Here is a 19,930-nt window from a genome sequence, read left to right on the forward strand (position 1 = left end):
TTCAAAGTGTATTTGTGCTTAATTGCTTACCAAAAGCATTTTATGGTAGATACTATAGTCATTTTCTGTCATTGCTGTAACAAATTACTGCAAACCTAGTGGCTTAAAACAACACAAATTATGATCTTATAGTTTTCTAGTTCAGAAGTCTGACTCAGGTCTCACTGAGAACCTGTGTTCAAGATCAAGGTGTTGGCAGCACAGTGTTCTTTTTGGAGGCTCTGGAGGAGAATCAATTTCCTTGCCTTTTGCAGCTTCTAGAGGCCACCTCCATTCCTCCGTCTTCAGGAGTGGGGGACCACCAGGTGGCCTAAGGAAGGGTTCCCATCTAGGGGTGATAGGAAACAATGACAGATCATCAGGCATTAGATTCTCATAAGGAGCTCACAACCTAGATCCCTCCCATGTGCAGTTCACAATAGAGTTCACACTCCTATGAGAAACTAATGCCACCACTGATCTGACAAGGAGGTGGAGCTTGGGTGGTGGGGAGTGGCTGTATATACAGATGAAGTTTCACTTGCTCTGCAGCCCTGTTCCTTTTTTTTTTTTTTTTTTTTTTTTTTTTTTTTTTTTTGAGACGGAGTCTTGCTCTGCCGCCCAGGCTGGAGTGCAGTGGCCGGCTCTCAGCTCACTGCAAGCTCCGCCTCCCGGGTTCACGCCATTCTCCTGTCTCAGCCTCCCGAGTAGCTGGGACTACAGGCGCCCGCCTCGTCGCCCGGCTAGTTTTTTGTATTTTTTAGTAGAGACGGGGTTTCACCGTCTTAGCCAGGATGGTCTTGATCTCCTGACCTCATGATCTGCCCGTCTCGGCCTCCCAAAGTGCTGGGATTACAGGCTTGAGCCACCGCGCCCGGCCTCTGCAGCCCTGTTCCTAAAAGGCCATGAGCCAGTGCCAATTCATGGCCTGGGGTTGTGATATATATTATATAGCTCTGGATCATATATATCAATAGTATAGATGGCCAGGCACAGTGGCTCACGCCTGTAATCCCAGCAGTTTGGGAGGCTGAGGTGGGCAGATTGCTTGAGCTCAGAAGTTTAAGACCAGCCTGGGCAATGTGGCAAAACCCCATCGTGGGAGCAAGCCCTAGTGCAGGGGCTCAAGAGTCCCTTTACAGAGTTTTCTGGGATTTTATTACCCTCTAGAGGTTTCCCATTGGTTACCTGGTGCCATTCCCAAGTAACCATTGGTACATTTCCCATTGGTTACTATGTAAATGAAGTAGTGGCCTTGCAACGGATCAGAGGCTGAAGTGTAGTTACAAAGGTTACACCCTATTCAAGCATCTGATTGGTTGTCGAAAGCAACCAATCAGAGGCTAAACTGAAGTTACAGAGTTATACTCCTATGCAAATGTCTGGTTGGTTGCAAAAAGCAACTAATCAGAGACACTTTCAACTTTCCCTCTACCACGCAGAAAAAAGGGGTGGGGGTTGAAACGGAAGTAGCCTCTGGTTCTTTTGTTACTGAGGTGTGGAAAGTTGGGGTTTTCCTTTTGATTTAGTTTTAGGAGGTCAGCATGAATTGACCTTAGGCTTCCTGCCTCCCGACCCTATTCTACTGCCTTAATTCTACAGTCATTTTCCAGTGTTGCAAGTATCTCAAGCCTGCTTTCACTATGTAGACCCAGTCATTCCTCGAATATGTGCTTCCTTCTGGGGCTTCTGCTCACCAATTACCTGCTCAGCACTTCCAATTTGATGTCTTAGTGTGCTCAAGGATGAACTCAATGTGCTCTTCTTGCCCCATTTACCTAACTCCAATGTCACCAGCTCTTTCGTCAGTGTTCCCCATCTCAGTAAATGGTGCCCCCCTCCTGCTATTTGCTTATGTTGGAAACGTTGGAGTAGGGCTGCATCATTATCTTCTGGGATGCTTAGCACCAAAATGTGCCTTACTGTATTTTGAAATAAAAAAATGACTGCGTATCATAAAGTAAATCTTTAAAAATTCTAATTTTCCCATAGTAACAATTATGATGCTCTAAAAATGAATATCAAATCCTTTTCAAAATAATTTAAGGTCCCATCTTTGCTGTTGCTCTCAGAACTATTTGGTAGTCCAGCACTGTCTAGGAGTCAAGAGTCAGAAACCATTTCCTGTTTACTCTACGACCTAAAATATTTTCAAATCTTTCTACTCCTCTCTGGCACCAATGAACTGTACTCCAAGTCATCCTGACCACATATCTGAAATTCTGCAATAGCCTCTGAACCCGTCTCACTGCTCTAGTTTATTCTCTACATAGCATCCAGACCAGGCAGAATGATTTCAGGGACACACATAACTGATCCTGTTCTGTTGTTCTACTGCCTAAAACTTCTCAGTGGTTTCACAGTGCTTTTAGTATAAAATCTCAGATCCTTAATAGGCCCAAGACCTTGCCACCTTGCTAGGAACCAGCCTCGCCTCTTGGTGTTCCTTTAAAGAGTCAAGCTCCTTATAAACATTTATACACAATTTACTCTCTGCCAAGAGCTCTCTCCCCCTCCTGGCTTCTTTTTCTCCAGTTCTTAGATTTAATGTTCTTTCTTCAGATAAGCCTTTCTTAACCTCCTACACCAGGTCAATGCTTCTTGTTAAACACTTCCTTAGTAACCTCCAGTTTGCTTTGTAAGTGAAGGATTATTTGTGTAACGAATAGTTTAATGTCCCCTCTTCATGTTAATGCAAACTTCCTGAGAAAGAGTTGGTAACACACACGAGTAATTCAGGTATCGCTGAATCCAGTTGTGTCTGATTCTAGAGCTCATGTCCACAACTACCAAGTGTACATAAATCTGCTCATCCTGGAGGATGGCTTTTTGCTTCTTTATTTCATGATAGCCAAATGTTGATGCACGGGAAACCCTGCATCATATAACATCGCTGAGCAAATTCTACAGCAATGATGTTGTGCTGCTGGTGAACCCCTTTGTGCATGTTCTGTGAGTAGTGGACCATATACACCTCAGCTTTTACTTTCTGTTGACCACAGGCTGGACTAGCTGCACTAGATTCCAGATCTCTTATTGTATAATCTCCACATGCTTAAACAGGGGTGACATTAACCACTTTACAGGGTTGTAATAGTACTCATTTGGTCAATAAATACGTAATGAGTATTCAATATAGGCCAGACCTTGGTTTAGATGCTGGAGATGCCTTTAGCAGAGTGCTTATCTCCTTTAATGTTCCAGCTGGTCACTATTACTAGTAGTGTCATAATTGTGTGTGGATGTTTGCTTATGTCACGGGGTATGAGATTTGTGACGTCTGCCACTCATGACAGGGTCCCTGCGGCGCCTGGACCTCCAGTGGCACGAGGGCTTTGACTCCAGGGCATCACTGCGCGGCGTGGCCGCCTCTCTGCTCCAGGCCGCCAGAGGCAGCCTGGTCTCTACCGCCCCTCCGCTGTGCCTGAGTTACCCCTTACCCCTTACCCGGCCTCCGTTCCCCTCCCCAGCAGCGCCTGCCCCGCCTTGCATTCCCAAGCTCCGCCCCCCCCCCCTTGCCCGTAGTGGCTGTTTATTGACTTCTGGGAGCGCGGTTGTAGTTGATCCACGGAGTTTCGCCATGCGCAACTGGGGGGCTTTCGCGGCCCGCGTCTGGGCGGAGTAGCTGTCTTAGCCCCGACCAAACCGTCCTCTACAGCCTCCTGGCCCAGGCGCAGGCTGCCCCTACCGTCCTTGGGATGAAGGAGCCCAAAGAGCTGTTGCCCGGTGAGTCGCGCCCGCGCCGGTGGCGGAAGGCTGGGAGGGAGGGTCCGCGGGCGGGCGGGCGGCCTGGCCCCGCCTCCGGATCGGCCCTGTAAGGGGACAGGCCCGAGGCCTGGCGGCCGGACTGTGGCGGGATCGATGGTTGCTCTTTCAGGAATGAGTGAGGGCAGAGGACCACACGGGAAGAACAGGATGGGGGAGAACAGGAAAGAGGGTGCCTGTCTTTCTTATGCTTTTAAAATAAGCTTTTGATGAGATTCTTGAAGGCGGGACACTTTTTTTTTTTTTTTTTTTTTTGAGACGGAGTTTCGCTCTTGTTGCCCAGGCAACCTCCACCTCCCGGGTTCAAGCGATTCTCCTGCCTCAGCCTCCGAGTAGCTGGGATTACAGGCATGCGCCACCACGCCTGGCTAATTTTGTATTTTTAGTAGAGACGGGGTTTCTGTATGTTGGTCAGGCTGGTCTCCAACTCCCGACCTCAGGTGATCAGCCTGCCTCGGCCTTCCAAAGTGCTGAGATTACAGGCGTGAGCCACCGCGCCCGGACAGGCAGGGACACTTTTTACCTATCTGTAAACTCCCCAAAGTGCAGACTCCAGACTTGTGCACTTTGGAGGTCCTGAGCTCCTGGTTATGTATTGAATGCGGTAAAGAGTGAGTGATCAGGGTTGTGGGGGTAAAAGGAGATACAGGAAATAAATTGGATAAAGAGGAAGAAGAGGGACCCTTTAGCGAGTGTTTTTTAGCCTTTTTTTCTGAGCTCTATAGTTAGAAATACTTTTGACATTGTGCCCCGATACCACATACATACTGTGTAACAGAAATAGATGTCTCGTGATGCAGTCCTTGTTCTAACCACTTAGATTCCACACACAGCTTTTTGATAATGCATTCTTTTAAAATGCTAATCGTGATCCACTGAATTGATTTTCTGACCCACTAGTAGGTCACGACCATGTTGAAAAAACACTGGGTTTGAGCAGAAATTATACCTTCACTGAAATATGTATGTTTTCTTCCATGCTCCTGGCCGGAACTTAGATTCCTGTCCTGCAGTTCACAATTTAGTGAGACATACAGGAAGGTGAACAAAATGATCATACAAATTGACAGTAGATGTTACAGGGCCAGAGCAGAGCCACCAAACCTTGGCTTGGGATGAGGGTATCAGGGAAGCCAGGGAAGCCAGGACAAAACAGTTAAAATGTTAAAATAATTCATTCTGGGGAAACTCAGAGTCTGTTCTAGATCCTAGTCGAACTGAGATGCCTCACAGTGGTTCTCAAAAAGTTGTCCACAGTGGCTAGTCTTTTGCATATTAATATTTATTATTAATACTTATATTCGCCATGTTTTCCTTTCTGGTACGAATTACTTTATGTGTGATCACCCCCCTTGGGATTTCCCCAGAAGCTGGACCTGGCCTACTATTTGGTGTATGTGTGTGTTTAAATGGTTTTTGGGAACTGGTAGGGGTTTTTATTCTCTCTTCAAAATGATGCTGTGCCACAACAGTTTGTGAATACTACTCAGATCAGGTAATGACTTGATGTTAAATCTCAACATCCCGGTGTACTCCTCTCCCAATCTCCTAGGGCCGTGGCATTTTGTGATGTTTTGGGGGGAAAGATAAACCATCCTTTCCCATGTACTGTTTCTGGAAAGAGAAAAAGACATCTCTATGACTGACTGTAGTGCCTGAGTAAGATGAGAATTAGGAACTTCCTGAGTAGCTGTGTTGAGAGGGTCTTTTCATTTTGTACTGGATCCCTAAACATTCTGAGTTCTCAGAAATCAGGAAAAACTGAAGTGCTCCTTTGCTGACGACTTGGGTAACCTGTCTTTTATATTAACAATATCGAAAGTTATATTCGATTACCTACTCACCATTATGATGAATTCGTAAACAAAACATTGAACAGTTACGAATATACATGTGTGTAAGGGGGACCCTTTCTGTGTGAAAAGTAGAACACACAATGGCTACTTTGTGCCAGGCAATATGGGTAGTGCAGACAGTTTATACTTTCTGTAACCTTAGAAAATAGTTGGAAAAAAACAACATTTGGGATAACAAATGGTGAACTCTGTCTGTGTTTCAACACAGAAAAGCAGTGACTTTTTTTTTTTTTTTTTTTTTTTTTGAGACGGAGTCTTACTCTGTCGCCTAGGCTGTAGTGCAATGACGCTGTCTTGGCTCACTGCAACCTCTGCCCCTGGGGTTCATGCAATTGTCCTGCCTCAGCCCCCCAAGTAGCTAGGATTACAGGCGCCCACCACCATACCCGGCTAATTTTTGCATTTTTAGTCAAGACAGGGTTTCACCACGTTGGCCAGGCTGGTCTCAAACTCCTGACATCGAATGATCCACCCGCCTAGGCCTCCCAAAGTGCTGGGATTACAGGCGTGAGCCACCACACCTGGCCAACATTTTTAAAGTATAGCTTTTTATTGCTTTGTGAGGACCTCATCTTACATATTATGCTGCCTACCAAGCTCTCTAATCAAACTGTTACATAAATCTTGCTGACATTTGTAATTTTGCTGATTTGTGTAACAGTTTAATTAGAAAGATTGCTAGGTAGCACAATTATTTGCCATATAAATTCTACAAATCACATAGTTCAGAGAAGCCAGTGATCATTTCCAACTCTTGTGGAGGAAGAGTTTACAGAGGCAGCTATGAGCTAACACTTTGAGGATGCTAGGCTCTGAGCTAAGTTCTTTATTCATGTCATCTCGTTTAATCCTTACAACAACCTTTGAATACCTAGTTGCCTTTAAAGCCTGTTTTTTTTTTTTTTTTTCCTAGCTGCTTTCCCTTGGTTCAAATGAAAGAGATAGTGGTGGAGTAATTTGTTTCTCTCTGTGCTGTCTCTGGTTTTATGGGTATTCACTGGGATTACCAACAAAGAAATTAAGAGTTCACCATTTTGGCCAGGTGTTGTGGTTCACGCCTGTAATCCCAGCACTTTGGGAGGCCGAGGCAGGAGCCCAGGAGTTTGAGACCTGAGCCTAAGCCCAGGAGTTTGAGACCAGCCTGGACAACATGCTAAAACCCCTGTCTGTACAAAAATTACAAAATTTAGCTGGACATGGTGGCACACGCCTATAGTCCTAGCTTCTCTGGAGGCTGAGGTGGGAGAATTGCTTGGGCCCAGGAGGTTGAGGCGGCAGTTAGCCGTGATTGGGCCACTGTGCTTCAACCTGGGTGACAGAGTGAGACTCTTTCAACAAAAATAAAAAGAGTTCATCATTTGGGCTAACGTCGTTTCCCTTGCATGAGAACACTGGAGGTTCCTTGGAAAAACTGGACCAGAGAAAATCCAAATTGACTGATAGAGACTCTCCCCATAGATATCCTGATGAAGTTAATGAGGAAGCTAAATACTGTCCTGTTTCTGTGTTTGGAGAAGAGCTCTCAGTCAGAGGCCAGACCATGAGGTGTTAACCAGAGCAAGACTAGCACAAATTGTACCATTTCATTCCAGGGAATAGACATCTACTTGTTGACAGCAGAACTATTAGTAATAGATGACTGCCTTCCTTGTGATAGTATATTTCTTACTTTGTGCCAGTATATGAGTAATACATGTTCAATCTAGTAGATTTCAGAGATAAAACTATAATGGAGTCTGAGGAATAAGAAAGACTGATTTAAGGTGGAAGAAGGAAGGCCTAAACATTGCCAGAGTGGGGGCAAAGCTGTCATGAGACAGAGGTTTGTATGGATAAATTACTGAAAAGGTATTTTAATAACAGGCAACATAGTAAAAGTTATAAAATAGAGACCGTCTTATATTTGCAGATTCGGGTGCTGTGTTTACATTTGGGAAAAGTAAATTTGCTGAAAATAATCCCAGTAAATTCTGGTTTAAAAATGATGTCCCTGTACATCTTTCATGTGGAGATGAACATACTGCTGTTGTTACCGGTTAGTATTACAATCCTGAATGAGGACAGTAATACTTAGAAAATTGTAAATATTATGTTATAGATACGCTGCTGTGTTTTAAACATGTTGAAAATATATCAAAAGTGTTGTTTTTTACTTTGCCAGAGAATTCTTCACAAAATAAGTCATCAGGAGTGTCTTTTAAATTTTAAGTTTCCTTAGTATATTTAAGTATGGTTTTCTATACACACAACTTTCTTGAAATGAATCTATTTCAATATAATTAAAAAACTGTTACTGTATAATTTTAGAAACTCTTTCCCACCTAATAGAATCTGGTTATATATAGATGAACAAGGTAGCTTGTTTCAGCACAGAAAAGCAGTGACATTTAAAAAGTATAGCTTTTTATTGCTTTGTGATGACTTATCTTACATTGTGTGAAAAATGCTTCAGTTGATTATTTCTTTTTCCCTCCCACCAGGAAATAATAAACTTTACGTGTTTGGTAGTAACAACTGGGGTCAGTTAGGATTAGGATCAAAGTCAGCCATCAGCAAGCCAACATGTGTCAAAGGTTTGGGATCTTTTTACCTTTTCACAAGCTGTATAAAGTGTTTTTATGTTGACCGTGTAGTTCTTTAATGTCATAAATAATAAAGCCTTTAGTTGTTTATTTTCTGACATTTGCTTGAATATTATTAGCATTTAACTTATCTTTTATGTGATATTCAGAACCGCTTTTATATGTTAGGGTCTAAAAATCAGATTGATTTTAAATCCAGGGACCACAAAGGAAGTAATGATTTTACAGTATTGCATTTGAACATCCCCCCTCCTTTTTTTTTTTTTTTTTTGCTTGTTTGTAAAACTACCTACGTATTACTGTTATTGTATATACAGAGAACAAACATATGTTAGAATTTTGAGCTTTTCTCATTTAATAGAGTTGTGGACATTATGCTTCTATTTAGTTGCTGGTTTTATAAAACATACTTATCCTGCTTTATATAGTGACTAGGTGAAGTAAATAAAACATCGAGACTAGGGATTGATTAGTACTAGTGTAAAAGAACAACAGGACAAAATATTTGAAATCAGGAGTGTTCCAGAAAGTATTAGATATATAATACCCTTACAAAGCTTTCTGGATGTTATATGCAAAATCTCTGGGTATAACCTGTGAACATCAGCTAAACTTGAAAGGATGATGGAGATTCCTTGAGATGTAGTAAGAGCAGTATTTTTTATCTTCCTGGCTAGATTTTAATTTCAGCTCAAAATGTCAGTGTAGCTTATCATATTCATGCTGTTTATGGGAATTGTTATGGAACTTTTAAAGTATTCCATGTGTTCAAAAGTATTTATTGAGCACAGTCTAAGCACTTGGGGATATTCACAGTGACCATGACCCTTACTCTCAAATATCTTATCTAATAGAGAAGCTAACAGAATTGTTTAGACTATGGGATCCTTGAGACCAGGAATTCTATCTTAGTCATCTTTTTGCAGCCCCTATGCCAAGCACTTAGGAGATGTTTTCTTTAAATGTTTTTTGAATATGTAGATGAATGAATGAACAACTTTGATTCATACATGTATACCTGTCAATATTGGTCTTTCAGTTTTTCATTGAATGTGATAGAAGGTGAGCTTGATAACGGTGATGACAGGTTGGGTAATGGATCAGATTGGTGAGGAGGCAGCATAATAGAATGCAGTGAGTCTCAGCACATATTAACTACCTGTGAAGTTGTTTTTGTTTTTTTTTTTTGTTTGTTTGTTTGTTTTTTGAGACGGGGTCTCGCTCTGTCGCTCAAGCTGGAGTGCAGTGGCGTGATCTCTGATTACTGCAGCCTCAACCTCCTGGGCTCCAGCCATCCTCCCACCTCAGCACCCCCTCTCTGAATAGCTGAAACTACAGGCATGCACCACCACACCCAGCTAATTTTTGTATTTTTTTTGTAGAGATGGGGTTTCACCATGTTGCTCAGGCCGGTCTGGAACTCCTGAGCTCAAGCCATCCACCCGTCTCAGCTTCCCAAAGTGCTGGGATAATAGGTGTGAGCCCCCGCACCTGGCCTACCTATGGAGTTTAAAAATATACATATATAGATGCCTAGCCCCTGGGGCTAAGCTATCTATATTGTATTCAAGCTCCACTGGTTATGATGGTACACAACCAGTTCTGAAAACCTCTGGTTTGCTAGTTAAGAACATTGACTTTGGAATCAGACAAGCCTGCTATTAAATCTCGGTTCTATCACTTAGTTACCATTTGTCCTGGACTACTGTTCATTTTCATTGCTGTAAAATAATTGTCCCATTTTTAAATATTTTTAGCTCTAAAACCTGAAAAGGTGAAATTAGCTGCCTGTGGAAGGAACCACACCCTGGTGTCAACAGGTATAGTGCTCAACCTGTATGATTTCCTGCCTGACTTTGAGAACTGAGGTCTCATTCCAGTAACGTGGTTTTGTAAAATTAATAGAGATTATACTTTGGCAACAGTAAAATTAGGGTTTTTAAAAATGTCAATGGCTAGTACACGTTTGCCTTTGCAAATATACACATAAATGTCAAATGGCTGAAGAAAAAGCTTCTTTTCTTGGATTATATCATGGGACAGCATCTCCTAACCTGTGTGTCCACCTTAGGGGCTGGTTATTCCTGTTCTTGCTCTTCTAGAACTCTTCCTTACTAAGGTTGAGAGGAAGGCACCCAGAAGGCTGTTGATGTGAGCGAGCACAATTCCCATCAAAATCCATACCAGCTTTTGTGTGTGTATGTGTGTTTGTAGAAATGAACAAAGTGCTTCTAAAATTTATATGGAAAACAATTGACATAAAAGAGCCAAAACAATTTTGAAAAATAACAAAATTAGAGGACTGGCACTACCTGATTTCAAGACTCACTGTAAAGCTGCCGTAATCAAGACAGTGTGGTATTGGCAAAAAGATAGACAAAGATTAATGGAACAGAATAGAGTCTACAAGTAGACCCATATATATGCCCACTTGATTTTTGGCAGAGATGCCAAGGAAATTCAATATAGAAAGGGTAGTATCTTCAGCAAATGCTGCGATAACAATTAGACCTCCAGGACCTGACCACTGAGCAGTTCTTTCTACCACCTTCCCCCACCCCTGCCCCGCGCCCCCAACCACTTATTCTGTCTTCAGGATTTTTCACTGCGTCAGCTGCTCTCCACCTCTCCATACCTTTCCCTTTCTGAAGTGTCTTTTCTCTTTCTCTTCGGCTTTTCAGATTATCTTTTGAGATCCCATTAAGTGTTACTTCTTCCATGGAACATTTTGTGACTGTTCAACTTTGTGTTCATTTATTTGTTTGACTTATTTCAATCTCACCAACTCAGGTTTGCTCCATGTGTGTTAAATTGTGCACTCCAATTTCATGTGACCTTGTATGTATTTTCCATTTGAAAGCTAGTCTTTTTTCCCCAATTAGGTTTCCTCTTTTCTTAAAAACAAAAAATAAAAATAACAATAATTTTAAAATTTTTACTAACTCAGGCTGATTCTGCCCTCATTTCACCCTATAATTTAGCAAGGCTTTAACTTCATGTATATATTTATGATGTAGATAACTAATTGTGTGTTAAAAATCTTCATTAATTTACAACTTACTGGAAATGTTTGTAATCTAGGCATGATGTACTTTTTATTTAATTAGCAGAGTAATTAACAAACATTTTTACGTACTTTAAATGAGCCAAATGCTGTTCTAAGAGTTTTACAAATCTCAACTAATTCAATCTTCATAACAACTCTATGAAGTAGGTACTATTATTATCCCCATTTTATAGATGAGGAAAATGAGGCACACAGAGGTTATGGCTTGCCCAAGGTCCCACAGCTTTGGTAAGTGGTAAGCGAGAATTTGCACCCAAGCAGTCTGGCTCTGGAGTCTTTCCTCCTAAACAGAGTGCTATAGTGACTTCTTATTTAGCTAGGAAGTTAAAATGAATACAACATAGAATTATCATGTTTCTTTTTTTTTTTTTTTTTTTTTTTTGAGACGGAGTCTCGCTCTGTCGCCCAAGCTGGAGTGCAGTGGCCGGATCTCAGCTCACTGCAAGCTGCGCCTCCCGGGTTTACGCCATTCTCCTGCCTCAGCCTCCCAAGTAGCTGGGACTACAGGCGCCCGCCGCCACGCCTGGCTAGTTTTTTGTAGTTTTTAGTAGAGACGGGGTTTCACCGTATTAGCCAGGATGGTCTTGATCTCCTGACCTCGTGATCCGCCCGTCTCGGCCTCCCAAAGTGCTGGGATTACAGCCTTGAGCCACCGCGCCCAGCCAGAATTATCATGTTTCTAATTAGATTCTTCTTGGATTTGCCTCGTTTTACTTATTTATGCTATATCTTAGCTTTACTGGGCACAGAAGTTAAAATTAATGGACACATCTCTTTTAAAATAGATTTGCATTTTAAACTAGTTTGGAAGTTACTTTCCTTGTTTTTACTCTGAATTAATAAAGTACTATATTAGCAAGAAATACGTTCCATTCATTCTGTTCATTTCAGTTGCTAGTTACATTCTAGATTGATTTCTAACATCTCACAAAAATATGTGACTTTGCTTGTTTTGCTTTATTTTGACGATGAAATGAAGTTGTCTCCCAAATAATAGGATAATGATAGCTTTCAGCTTTCTTCACTGTTAATAGAGGAAATCGCTGCTATACACTGACCTGTCTCATAAAAAGGGGGACTCTATAGTATATTGATGTTTTCTTTTCCATGTGCAGAAGGAGGCAACGTATATGCAACTGGTGGAAATGATGAAGGACAGTTGGGGCTTGGTGACACTGAAGAAAGAAACACTTTTCATGTAATTAGCTTTTTTACATCCGAGCATAAGATTAAACAGCTCTCTGCTGGATCTAATACTTCAGCTGCCCTAACTGGTGAGGCTTGTTTCCTTTCCTGTAGATCAGTATATGCCAACTCAGTAAACTGAAGGGAGCATTGCTATTTAGTTTTCTTTCATTGACTATCTATGTGTTTACAAAAAACATTTAAAATATAACTTTAAAACTTGACATACTGCAATTTTATGCTTATTTATGCTTATTTTATGCTTATTTGTGATTATTTAAATGTACATTTAAAAAGTAATTGGCAAATAAGCTCTAAGCTATGCTCTCCGTCTACTCCTTTAGATATTCTTAAATATTATTTTCATTGTGTGCTCTTAAAGTTATACTTACAGTTTTAACTGAAGTTGCTATCAGAAACATCCACAGAAATCTATTGTAGCACATGATATTAAAATGTGATTTGTAACAGTCATTGTACCTCTCTGCCCTCCCTACCAAAAGCCCATATGAGACATTTCTTTAAAATTTGGAGCCAAGATCAGCTTGATCTCACTGAAGCTGCTGGTTAGCTGCTTTGTTTCAAGCAGGAGACTGTGTAACATCCGGTGTTACTCTATCAGGAAAGTCAGAGTTGTATCTGAAGCTCAGTCCTTTCAGTTGTTATTTTCATTTATTTGTTTTGCATTACTAAACCACTTCAAAATTTAAATTATTTAAAATATATAAATAAATCTTGAGAATTCCTTTCTAAAATATTTTTCCTAGATTTTTTCTTACATCAAAACCCTTATCAGAAATTATATAAGTTACCTATTTTTGAGATGTTTTACGTGATATTATATCTTCATTCTCTAAGGCTAGATTCTGTGTTTTCAGGTTTAAATTATAAGGAAAAAAATAGGTAGTGAAATACATTTCTTCTGTTCTTTTTTCCAAAACATCATTTCCACAGTGCTCTCAAGAGCAAGGTCTTCCAGGCTTTTTTGACCTGCGGGTGTCTAATGTGACCTGTGCTGTCTTTCAGTTCAGTTGCAGGTAGACTGCTTGGAAGGAGGAGAACATTTCTGTTTAGAGACATTAGAATGGGAAAGGCTGATTGTAGGAAAGGGCATTCTGTCTTTGCTATTGAGATAAAAATATGGCCAGGACTTAAGTGATTTACAATCAGGCTGTTCTGTGTTCTTTATCATTATAGAAGTATTTCACAATATAAATTGAACTCTTAAGTAGCTAACTGATGTAAATGTCTTAGTAGTACTTCATTGTTAAGATACATAATTTTTATGAACTATAAAATAAATGGTCTTTTGGAAGTGTAATAGCTTCAGAGCCTGACTACCTTGTAAAACGTTTTCTCCCCTTGTATTTTTCTTTATAGAGGATGGAAGACTTTTTATGTGGGGTGAAAATTCCGAAGGGCAAATTGGTTTGAAAAATGTAACTAATGTCTGTGTGCCTCATCAAGTGACCATTGGAAAACCTGTCTCCTGGATCTCTTGTGGATATTACCATTCAGCTTTTGTAACAAGTAAGACACATTTTGAAGTCATCATGTTATCTCCCACTTCTATGTTATTATTAAGTTAATAATGAAATGATGTAACATATTCTCTGGTTCTATAGAAATAATGCCATGGTTGTCTATGTAATGAAATTGTTTTGGTCTGTTTTAGGTCACAGTATTTCCCCATTTATATAATAAGAGTTCATAATTTCAAACTGTGTCTGACATGATCACTTTTTAGGTGAATATAGAGGGTTCAGCATGGGATATGGTTTCCTTTGGTAGGACCTTCTCAGCATTCCCAACTTCTCCCTTTCCTGGACCTACTGGCAACCTTTTCTATCTTAGTTAAAATATTTGAAATGTTGGGCTCTAGCTGTTATAGTGTATATCTACACTAGTAATAACAGGAAGTGTGATTATGGCTTTGCATCTAATTGATGGGATTTTTTTAATAGTAAAAATACCTAGAGGAAATAGTTTATGGACCTTCTTAGACAAATCTTTAAAGATTTATTTTATACATTTGCTCTTTATTTCATGTACCACAGACTCAGGGTTAGAAAGTGGTAATTCACCCATCTCAGTGCCCCCCAGAGTTACCAATGAATTGGCAGCAGCATGATACCAAGACAGAGTAAACCTGACTTTGTCAGTATTTTTCACCACTGCATCCCTGGTGTCTTGAACAAACCGATAATCAATAAATATTATTGAATGAGGGAGAAAGTGAATGAATGATGAATTGATTGCATTCCTTGGGGCAACACTACCTACCAACTTATTGGCAACTTTTGGCTCCTGGGGTTGGTATAGTCTGTACTTGCTTTGTTCATGAAACAAAAAACAAGAAACAAAAACACAAATGGAAAAAAAGCCAGCCAAACAATAAAAATACCAAGCAAAAGCATTGTTTTATATTTGGACTTTCAGAAAACTGCCAGAATGAATTGTGTGAATGAACTCTGCATTAGCCATTAGGTGAACAAGTGGAATAGTTCATCTTAACCAACAGGCATTACACTGAGCTTTTTTTTGGTGTGTTTTTATGCTTTTTTTAAAAATTAAAACCCAGCTTTATTGAGATATAAGTCACATACCCTGCAATTCACCCATTTAAGGTATATGATGGAATGTTTTTTAGCATATTCACAGGTTTGTACATAAAATGAACTTTTATACCAAGCATTTTGCTGAGATTTATTTACATCAGCTGATATGAACTGTCAGTAATTTTCACACTAGCCATTATTTTATGACTTTAATCACTTAAAGCAACTTTTTACAAATTTTGGAAATAACTCAAGTATAAGGGGTTTTACTTAATATGTATTTTATGATAGATGAAAATGTTATATAGAAAAGCATTTTTTTCTCTTTGTATGTTGAATTTGTAGATCAGAAAAAACAGATTAATTCTTTATTTTTAATTTTTAGTATTTGTGGGTACATAATATATATATATAGTAGGTACATTTTATATATATATATATATATATGTATGGAATACCTGAGATGTTTTTATACAGGCATGTGATGGGTAATAATCACGTCATGTAGAATGGGGTATCCATCCCCTCAAGCATTTACCCTTTGTGTTACAAACAATCCAATGATACTCTTAGTTATTTTAAGATGTACAGTTACTTTGATTGTAATCATCCTGTTGTGCTGTCAAATACTAGGTATTATTATTTCTAATTTTTGGACCCATTAACCACTCTCCTACACACACCCCACTCCCCTTTCTAGCCTTTGGTAACAATCCTTCTACTCTTTATTTCCATGAGTTTGTTTTGATTTTTACATCCCACAAATAAGTGAGAACATGCAGTATATGTCTTTCTGTGCCTGTTTTATTTCATTTAACATAATGACTTCCAGTTCCATCCATGTGATTGCAAATGACTGGATCTCATTCTTTTTCATGGCTGAATAGTACTCTGTGGTGCATAAGTACCACATTTTTTCTTTTTTTTGACACAGAGTCTTGCTCTGTTGCCCAGGCTGGAGTACAGTAGTGCAGTCTCAGCTCACTGCATCCTCCGGCTCCCAGGTTCAAGTGATTCTCCTGCCTCAGCCTCCTGAGTAACCGGTATTACAGGCGCCAACCATCATGCCCAGCTAATTTTTTTGTATTTTTAGTAGCAACAGGGTTTCACCATGTTGGTCAGGCTGGTCTTGAACTCCTGACCTCAGGTGATCCACCCACCTTGGCCTCCCAAAGTGCTGGGATTACAGGTCTGAGCCACCGCATCCAGCTCCATGTTTTCTTTATTCAGTCATCTGTTGATGAACACTTAGGTTGCTTCCAAATCTTGGCTATTGTGAACAGTGCTGCAACAAACATGGGAGTGCAGATATCTCTTTGATATACCGGTTTCTCTTCTTTTGGGTACATACCCAGCAGTGGGATTGCTGGATCATATGGTAGCTCTGTTTTTAGTTTTTTGAGGAACCTCCAAACAGAAGTTTATTTCTTAATAAAAATGCAGAACATATTACTAAGATAGTTATGTTTAAGACTTTCTACAGATTTTTCACCTACTAGTATGTTTAAATGCTCATGTTCGTATTTTAAATTCATGTTCTCAATTCAAGTTCATATTATAAATTATATAAAATATTCAATTTTTAGATGTTATAGGTAAAATCTATGGAGTTTTCAGGTATTATCCCTGATTTCTGTGTCTTTTCATCTGATATGTTAATGGTTGGGTCTGAGCATTTCAACCAACGATTCACTGATTGAGGTGTAGTACAATAGGGGATATAAGCAAATGAGTTGGGGTCATGGGAACTGGGGGCAGGAATTTGTGGAGCAATCTTCAGAGACTGGAGAATAGAGACTTGGCATTGTGCTTAAGATCAGAATCCTGGGGAAGGTAGCTATGAGAGCCAGGTAGATAGTTTGAAGAATCCAGATTTTATAAAAATTAATAGACCTAAGTGAAGTAGATATAATTGATATGAAATGACCTATTTGTTCTTCATGATAAATGTTATTTTATTTTTTATATATAAATAAGAAAAAGACCTTGAAATTAAATAAAACATTTTATATGGATTAAAAGCACTCACCTTCCCCTTTAAGGAAGGTCCTACTGATAAGCTACAGGAAATATCTTTTCTTACCCTTTATAGCAAGCTCGTCCAACCCGCAGCCCAGGATGGCTTTGAATGTGGCCCAGCACAAATCGTAACCCTTCTGAAAACATGAGATTTATGCACAGACCTTTTCTTTTTTTAGCTCATTAGCTATCGTTAGTGTTCGCGTATTTAATATGTGGCCAAAGACAATTCTTCCAGTGTGGTCCAGGGAAGCCAAAAGATTGGACACCCCTGCTTTATAGGTAAAACATTTTACTTTAAAAAGTTGACACTGTGAGAAACCTCAGCAACTTACCATGTAAAAGTCATTTTAAATGATATTTCTTACAATACCAAGTTGATTAAAATGTAGTACCTGCCCTTCTGGAGTTTACAATCAAACTATAGGATGTATAGTTTTCCATGTACAAAGCATTTTCAAGTATAAATATATTTCATTTCATCTCCCAACCACTCTGAGAGAGAGGTGGTGGTGTCTCTCCGTATATGCAGGCAGGATTCGAGCACAGTTTTATTCAAGGTGATGCTGCAATTGAGTTGCAGAATCAGAATTTGAACTCCAGTCTTCCAGCTCTAAAAGCCAGAACAACTTCTACTGACATGCAGTTTCTCTCCATGTACAAGAGGAAGAGGAGGATGTGGTAGCAACTAATAATGACCAGGCACTGATTGTGTTCTAAGTGCCTTTGAATGCATTAATTCAGTTATTCCTATGAAACAACGCTATCACATAGGCACTTTTATCCCCATGTTACAGGCCTAGCGACTGAACAACTTGCTCAGTATGATTGAGTAAGTGGCAGAATCCAGATGCAAACAAGGCAGTCTGACTCTGTAGCATATACTTTTCACTACTGTGCTAGACCAATAACTGCAATATACAGCAGACCATGATTGGTAACATAAGACATTTGATAGCAGAGTCTTACGTGAGATCAAGAAAGAAAAAATATTATTTCTTGTTAAGGACATCAGGACATATTTCAGAGAGAGGGTGGTATTTGAGATTAACCATGAAAGATGGAAGCAACTCTGAGAGAGACAGAGAGGAGGGAAGAACAATCCAGGCAGAGACAAAACACGTGCAGAGATAAAGAGACAGAAAAGTAAATCATGTATTTGGAGATTATTGCATAGTTGAGTTTGTTTAGAGGTTGTTTGTTTAGAGGCTAGGGATCATGGATCCTAAAGGAATGTGAACCCCTAAAATGATATGCTATTGTTTTTTTTTTTTTTTTTTTTTTTGAGCCAAGTCTCAGTCTGTTGCCCAGGCTGGAGTGCAGTGGTATAATCATGGCTCACTGTAGCCTAGACCTTCTGGACTCGAGTGATCCTCTCACCTCATTCCCCTGAGTAGCTGGGACAAAGATGCATGCCACCACACCCGGCTAATTTTTGTATTCTTTGTAGAGACTGGGTTTCACCATGTTGCCCAGGCTGGTCTCAACCTCCTAGACTCAAGCCATCTGCCAGCCTCGGCCTCCCAAAGTGCTGGGATTACAGGTGTGAGCCATCACACCCTGCTGGGATGTGTACTTATTTTATAGAGCTGTCATCAAATTCTCAAGGGAGGATGTGACTCAAAAGAGAGTCACCAGCTTGGGAGTAGATAGAAATACGACTGGTTAGTAGTCTGGGGACCTAATATGGAAGGTCTCTTGTAACAGTCTGCAGTTTATACTTGATACATGTATTTTTTTTTATTTGGAAGTGTCATAATTAGAGCCTTGTTTTTGGAAGATATATCTGATGTTGTGTGGATATGTTAGACTAGAGGTAGGAAAGACATTTGGAAAACTTGATCCAGGTGAAAATTCATGTTAAGATGTAAAGGGAATCAGGAATCTATAGACAGAAATGGAGAGAGACTCATCAGGACTTAGGAACCAGTTTCCTATGGGAGGCAACAAGTGTGGGAGAATGGAAGGGTGCTGACTTACTGGGCACCACTTTTGTGTCAGTGTTTGCTAAATACTTAATAGAAAACTGTGGTCCATAAAACTTCATTTTCTGTGCAGATCAATTCAGAAAATCAATATAGCTGTGTTTATAGTATTTGAGCAAGTTTCAAGTGGTGCATATCTTGTGCATTGGCTGTCCCACACCTTCCCAAAGTTCCGTGATTTTCTAGAAGAACTCAGTCTTCAATAGCAGATTATACTTATGAATAAGATTTATTACAGCAGAGGATACAAAGCCAAAAGAAAAAGTGGGGAAAAGATAAGCATCTACAGTGGAGTCCAGAGAAGTCGTGCTTGGACTTCCTAGTACTTTCTCTTAGGAAACCACACAGGGCATGTTTTCTTCTTAGCAGTGAACTACAGGGACATGTGTGGAATGTCTCTGCCCAGGGAAACCCATTCTGGTGCTTCCAGGGGATTTAGGGGGCTGGTCATATAGGCACCATCTGCTAGCAACTGGCCACAGCAGCTGAAACTCAGGACCTTCAATAATGAAGCCAGGTGCACATCATCAATGTTAATGTTTGTGCAAGCAGTCCTGAGAAACCTAACCTGGCATAGTTCATTGCTCTGGTATATATAACAAAGTCATTAATCATTCATATAAAGAACACTCCAGGGGCCACCTTCTCAGGGGTTGGGCAAGGATCAATCATAGTTCTCTCAGAGACTTGCAAAGAATAAGCAAGCAGATCTGCTCTGTTGTCTCTTTGCTTATACCAATGGTGATGTGTTCTATGTCATTCTTGAGATTGAACCATATACTTACACAAGGTTTTTAAATTCTACTTTATAGAACTGAGTTAATTGCATAGAAATGAATAAGAAAGTTCTTTATTTCAAGAAGTTCACAGTCATAATACAGTGTGATAAATGTAATAAAGAAGCAAATTAATAGTGTTAGTATGGACAGGGCAG

The 19,930-nt window shown here is 39.9% G+C and overlaps 1 protein-coding gene across 1 annotated transcript in view; it reads left to right on the forward strand.

Annotated features, from left to right (window-relative positions):
* Positions 1–3,531: 3,531 nt before the first annotated feature.
* Positions 3,532–19,930, forward strand: part of LOC104667570 (X-linked retinitis pigmentosa GTPase regulator-like) — a 59,316-nt gene continuing 42,917 nt past the window's right edge. Inside the window, 6 exon segments of the mRNA XM_030920491.1 lie at positions 3,532–3,705; positions 7,510–7,635; positions 8,081–8,173; positions 9,940–10,002; positions 12,365–12,523; positions 13,815–13,964. Of these exon segments, the coding sequence (XP_030776351.1) occupies positions 3,678–3,705; positions 7,510–7,635; positions 8,081–8,173; positions 9,940–10,002; positions 12,365–12,523; positions 13,815–13,964 (619 nt within the window). The 5' untranslated portion in view covers positions 3,532–3,677.

This window comes from Rhinopithecus roxellana, chromosome 17, assembly GCF_007565055.1.
Source record: "Rhinopithecus roxellana isolate Shanxi Qingling chromosome 17, ASM756505v1, whole genome shotgun sequence".
Classification (NCBI taxonomy): Eukaryota; Metazoa; Chordata; class Mammalia; order Primates; family Cercopithecidae; genus Rhinopithecus; species Rhinopithecus roxellana.